Genomic DNA, 5,564 nt, shown 5'->3' with positions numbered 1-5,564 from the left:
ACCGGACCATCACGGGATCACCGGGGGAAGTCACAGTGTGTTGGGAAAAATGATGGGCCTACGACGAAGGGATGTACGTATGCCTATGGGGATCAGCCCAAGTATGCCCAGCGGGGCTGTCCATCGCCTTTGTCAGGTGGTGGCAGGACACAGGGTACGGTTTGGAGTGGGATAGAAGCGGGGAAGCTTGCGTCACCCCTCGCATCCGAGTGCCCATCAATGCCACCGAGCTCCTGGCTCAGGTGAGGAAACCCCTACCCCCGCCCAAACACACTGACGCCCACGGATGTCCGACCACCACTAGGGGACCTGGGAATGGGTTGGTATTAGTACCGACGGGTAAGTTAGTGTACCAGGGAGTGCACTATGCAGTTGCATCTGTGGTCCTTAACCTAACAGAAGTTCGCCTACCTGCGTTCTGCCCCCGGAAAACCGAGTTGCTGTATCAGGCTCTGCTGAGGGAGATGTTCCGAAGCTTCTATGAGCTGGACTTCGGGGACATCAGTGTGGCAGACCTGTACACAAAAGAAGACACGACCGAGAGGGGCAGACAGCGCAGGGGGGTTTTGAACGATGTTTTCACTGGGTTTAATACCGGGGCCTCAGTTATGAACAGCCTGGATGATGTGCAGCTGGCCCTACAGATTAATGGGCTAAAGTCTCAGCTGCGCAGCATCCTAGGGAAGGAGAATGATGTTTTGGGCTCCACGCTTCACGAGGGGGTGGCTATGACAGTGCACCTGAAGGAGATTGTCACCCAGCTAGAGGCTCATGCTCGGACAATAAACACCTTGATTAAGGAGGACCGGCTGGCCTCCGATCAGGCGGCACAGAATGAGGTGTGTGTGCTCTATGGGGCCTGGTTGCTGGGAGAGGGCCGCAGTAACTTGGAAGACCTTAGGCAAGGTCGGGTCCCCTCCTGGATCAGCAACCAGCACCTGGAGGCACTGCACCCCTATAGCCACACCCTCAGCCCATGCCAGCTCCGAGTGGCGTCGGAGGCCTATCCTGTCCCGGTTGACTGTGGGAAATCCAACCACACTATTATGGGTGTGGTTGTGCGAATGCCAGTGATGGGGTCATCCGCCAAACCAGCACCCCTGTATCGTGTGGAGAATGTCAGGGTCATTCGTGGGGGGGTACACGTCCGTTTCACAACGGTCCCACCCTATGTCATTGTGTGGGAGCACACAGTGACGGGTACTGACCTGTCTGGTTGCCGTAGCCGGGGAGCACAGGTGATACTGTGTCCCCAGCACTTGAACGCCTTCAGGAGGTCACAATGCGGGTTTAGCACTGCTGGGGCAGAACCTATAAATTGCATGATGGAGGTAATGGCGCCTGGCCATGTACCTCCACAGATAGCATATGTAGGTGGTGGGACATATTGTGTCGCCACGACTGCCCGCCGGTATAGGCACGGCCCGAGTGAGTGGTGTGATATACCGGACAGCAGCTTTTGCTTTAAACCTAGGGCAGAAGTTCAAGTGGCCCAGGAAAGGATCATTCCAATCCCGGAACCCTCCACAATTCACCTCACGGTACAGCACAATGTAAGTGACTTGCAGAACTATGTTGCCCAGTTTGGGTACTCTATACCACTCTTACCTGAGAAACTCACTGCCTTATTGAAGGCAGTGGACCTCAGTCAAAAACATTACTTCACCCTTGAACAGAAAAACAAAGACATAGCTCTTGGGATCGCAGACATACAGTCACCCGCGTGGTGGGAATGGGGAACGAGGGTAGATATCCCTGTCGGGCTTCGCATGGCCTCCCACACGCTGGTAATTGTACAACTGGTCATTGTAGTGTATCTCATTATAAACACCTGCAAAGCCAGAAGAGCCCTCAAAGCACACCGGTATCTGAAATTATTCAACAAGCAGCAACAGAAGGACAGCCCAGTATAACCATGAGAAGAATGCCCTTTTGTTTCCAGGTATTCTTTCCTCGTCGGAAACAAAGGACCATTCTGATGCACTGTATTGCAGCACTACTCGCACCCAGAAGCTGGCTAATACCATACACTACGTAAGCTGTCAAAACTTATATACGGCAAAGTTGTACGAACTTACACCATCACGGATGGATAGGGTGAAAGCTGTACAACTTTGCAGGAAAGGACGCAAGGAACACACGCAGCATGGGGTATTTGTTATGCTCTATGTAATGGAAAAATGTAGTACCTTGTTTTGATGTATACCTGAAAGGGGATATGATTATTGTACCTTTTCCTTTAAGGAAAATGATATTGTTTTGTACACACTAACTTTGTAAGGGTTATTAGTTAGAGTAAACAACGGGGATGACTGACACTTGGTAGGCCTTTGCATTTTCTTACATGTCAATTGACACATCCCAGCTATATCCGGTTGTGTCAAGATGGGGGACTGTAGGGTTTGAAAATCCACAACCACGTTTTATTGGAGCCCTCTAAGGGCAAGGTGACCAAAATTGGATTGCCCTATACAGTTTAAAACCAACATTTTCGGCCAATGCAGTGGTCCCGAAAAGCAGGCTGGGATATCTGAATACAGGGGACTGTGGCTCAGAAGCGAGCCATAGATGTCGGCCAATCGAAACAAAGTGCATTCTCAAAGGCCAATCAGGGGACTGAGTCGGGCCTGAAGCAAGGAAATCCCCAGCCAATGGGGACTACCCAGCCCAGGTTTGAATATGTGACTCACCCCTAATCGAGCTATGAGTACAGGCCATCATCACTTTAATCAACTCGGACTAGGGACAATAGTTTTGGGATCCCTACAGTTAAGAGGTGGCCCAAAATAATCAAGTCCCAGGACTGACACAATGGGACAGCAGACTTGGAGGAGCCGCTGTGCACTCAAAACAATACCCCTGCCCTCACACTTGTAAACACCAATTGGGCGCGAAGAGGCCGAAATGGAATTGGGTATAAAATACAGAACCAAGAGATTAAAAGAGACCAGAAGAAAGAGCAGGAGAGCGAGTTAAGAAGCGGAGGGAGAGACGAGCTGGGGCGAACTACCATCTAAAGAACTCCAACCACGCTGATGAGAAGATCCACCATCAGGCCCCAGACTCAATCGGCATACTGAAAGTTTACTCCGCTACCAGACGGCGCAACATCACCGCAAGAAACCGCACCGTATACCAACTCCCGTCCCGGGGACATCAACAAGAAGACACCAACGACCGAAGTGGCTGTGGAAGACGGCATTCACTCCCGCTATTTTGGGAGCCTTTTCCATCAAGCACAAACCAACCAACAACAGCAACAACCCAACAACCGCACTCAAAATAGGCTGTGAGTATAATCCAAGGGCCTGCAACTGTCAGTCTAGTCTCGGTAGGAAAGTGGGTTGGTGGGATTGGACTTGGTAAAGTTAAAACAGTGTAAAACATTTTCGTTATGTCCGTTCTCTCCCATATTTTATTTATAGTTATAGAGTGTGTGTATTTATTACGTTCGTGGTAGAACCAAATAAAATTGGTTATCACCTGTTTTTTCCAAGGACTACTTGTCTCCGAGTGTCTATTTAAAGTGCATCGTTCTCCATCCAAATTCTGGAGTTAGAACCAGATAGGGGCATTAGGGCGCTTCGAACCCGCCAAACAAGGGAACAGCAGGCTAGGGAAAAAGAGAGAGGACTATAGGAGCCCTTGGGCTCAGGAGTACCCCGCAGATTAGGTATAAACTGTGCGGGTCATCACCGTATTCTAATCCTCCTCTATAAGCTGTTGTTCTCTATCTCCTTAGAGGGAGTTTAGTGACACCCGACCTGCAGGCTAACATAAGCTGCAAGGGTATAAAGGAGACAGAGGCCCAATACATTAACAGGCACTAAAGACCCCTGTAATTGGGCAGAGCAAAACCCCCTGCAAATATATTTAATGAATTGGCCTCAACTGCCTTCTGTGGTAGAGAATTCCACAGGTTCCCTACTCTCTGGGTGAAGAAATTCCTCCTCATCTCTGTCCTAAATGGCTTACCCCTTATCCTTATACTGTGACCCCTGGTTCTGGACTCCCCCGCCATCGGGAACATCCTTCCTGCATCTAGTCTGTCTAGTCCTGTTAGAATTTTATAAGTTTCAATGAGATCCCCTCTCATTCTTCTAAACTCCAGCAAGTATAAGCCCAATCGACCCAATCTCTCCTCATACGTCATTCCTGCCATCCTAGGTATCAGTCTGGTGAATCTTCGCTGCACTCCCTCCATGGCAAGAACATCCTTCCTCAAATAGGGCGACCAAAACTGCACACAATACTCAAGGTGTGGTCTCACCAAGGCCCTGTACAACTGCAGCAAGACATCCTTGTTCCTGTACTCAAACCCTCTCGCTACGAAGGCCAACATACCATTTGCCTTCTTAACCGCCTGCTGCACCTGCATACTTACCTTCAGCGACTGGTGCACAAGGACACCCAGGTCTCGTTGCACTTCCCCTTCTCCCAATCTGTTGCCATTCAGATAATAATCTGCCTTCCTGTTTTTGCCACCAAAGTGGATAACCTCGCATTTCTCCACATTATACTGCATCTGCCATGCAGCTGCCCAATCACCCAACCTGTCCAAATCATCCTGTAGTTTCTCGGCATCCTCTGCACAGCACACACGCCCACCCAGCTTTGTGTCGTCTGCAAATTTGGAGATATTACATCTAGTTCCCTTGTCTAGATCACTAATATATATTGTGAATAGCTGGGGTCCTAGGACCGATCCCTGCGGTACCCCACTAGTCACTGCCTGCCACTCGGAAAAAGACCCGTTTATTCCAACTCTTTGCTTTCTATCTACCAACCAGTTCTCTATCCAAGTCAATACCTTGCCCCCAATCCCATGTGCCTTAACTTTACACGCTAATCTCTTATGTGGGACCTTATCGAAAGCCTTCTGAAAGTCCAAATACACCTACAACACTCAAGATGCTTGACACCATCCAGGGCAAAGCAGCCCACTTGATTGGCACCCCATCCACCATCTTAAACATTCACTCTATCTGCCACCAGTGCAATGTGGCTACAGTGTGTACCATCTACAAGATGCACTGCAGCATCTCGCCAAGGCTTCTTCGGCAGCACCTCCCAAACCCGCGACCTCTACCACCTAGAAGGACAAGGGCAGCAGGCGCATGGGAGCACCATCGTCTCCAAGTTCCCCTCCAAGTCACACACCATCCTGACTTAGAAGTATATCGCCGATCCTTCATCGTCGCTGGGTCAAAATCCTGGAACTCCCTCCCTAACAGCACTGTGGGGTATCTTCACCACACGGACTGCAGCAGGTCAAAGGCGGCTCACCACCACCTTCTCAAGGGCAACTAGGGATGGGCAATAAATGGTGGCCTTGTTAGAGACGCCCACATCCCATAGACGATTAAAAAAAAATTAAAAATCTTCTCATCCCATTCTGTAAACTAGGTTTCTCCCTCTTGGAGTTTGGTTAAATGAGTCCTAGACCCTAACCCATAAGATATCTGGCTGACCCATTCCAGGCCTCCACACATGCTAGTCCCGAGCCAGCCACAAAGTCGTACTTGACTGCAGTTCAGGGAATGCCTCAACAGCACCCAACATCT

General features: G+C 49.8%; 1 protein-coding gene across 1 annotated transcript; it reads left to right on the top strand.

The window, feature by feature from the left end:
• The first annotated feature begins 301 nt into the window (after positions 1-301).
• LOC147112938 (uncharacterized) lies at positions 302-1,966 on the top strand. The gene has a single exon (XM_085996251.1). It carries the CDS (start codon positions 465-467, stop codon positions 1,911-1,913), a length of 1,449 nt encoding a protein of 482 aa, XP_085852377.1. The 5' UTR covers positions 302-464; the 3' UTR covers positions 1,914-1,966.
• Positions 1,967-5,564: the final 3,598 nt, after the last annotated feature.

Source organism: Somniosus microcephalus, chromosome 9, assembly GCF_052327205.1.
Source record: "Somniosus microcephalus isolate GS21.2 chromosome 9, FLI_Smic_1.0, whole genome shotgun sequence".
Taxonomy (NCBI): Eukaryota; Metazoa; Chordata; class Chondrichthyes; order Squaliformes; family Somniosidae; genus Somniosus; species Somniosus microcephalus.
This window is presented reverse-complemented; position numbering and strand designations above follow the sequence as displayed.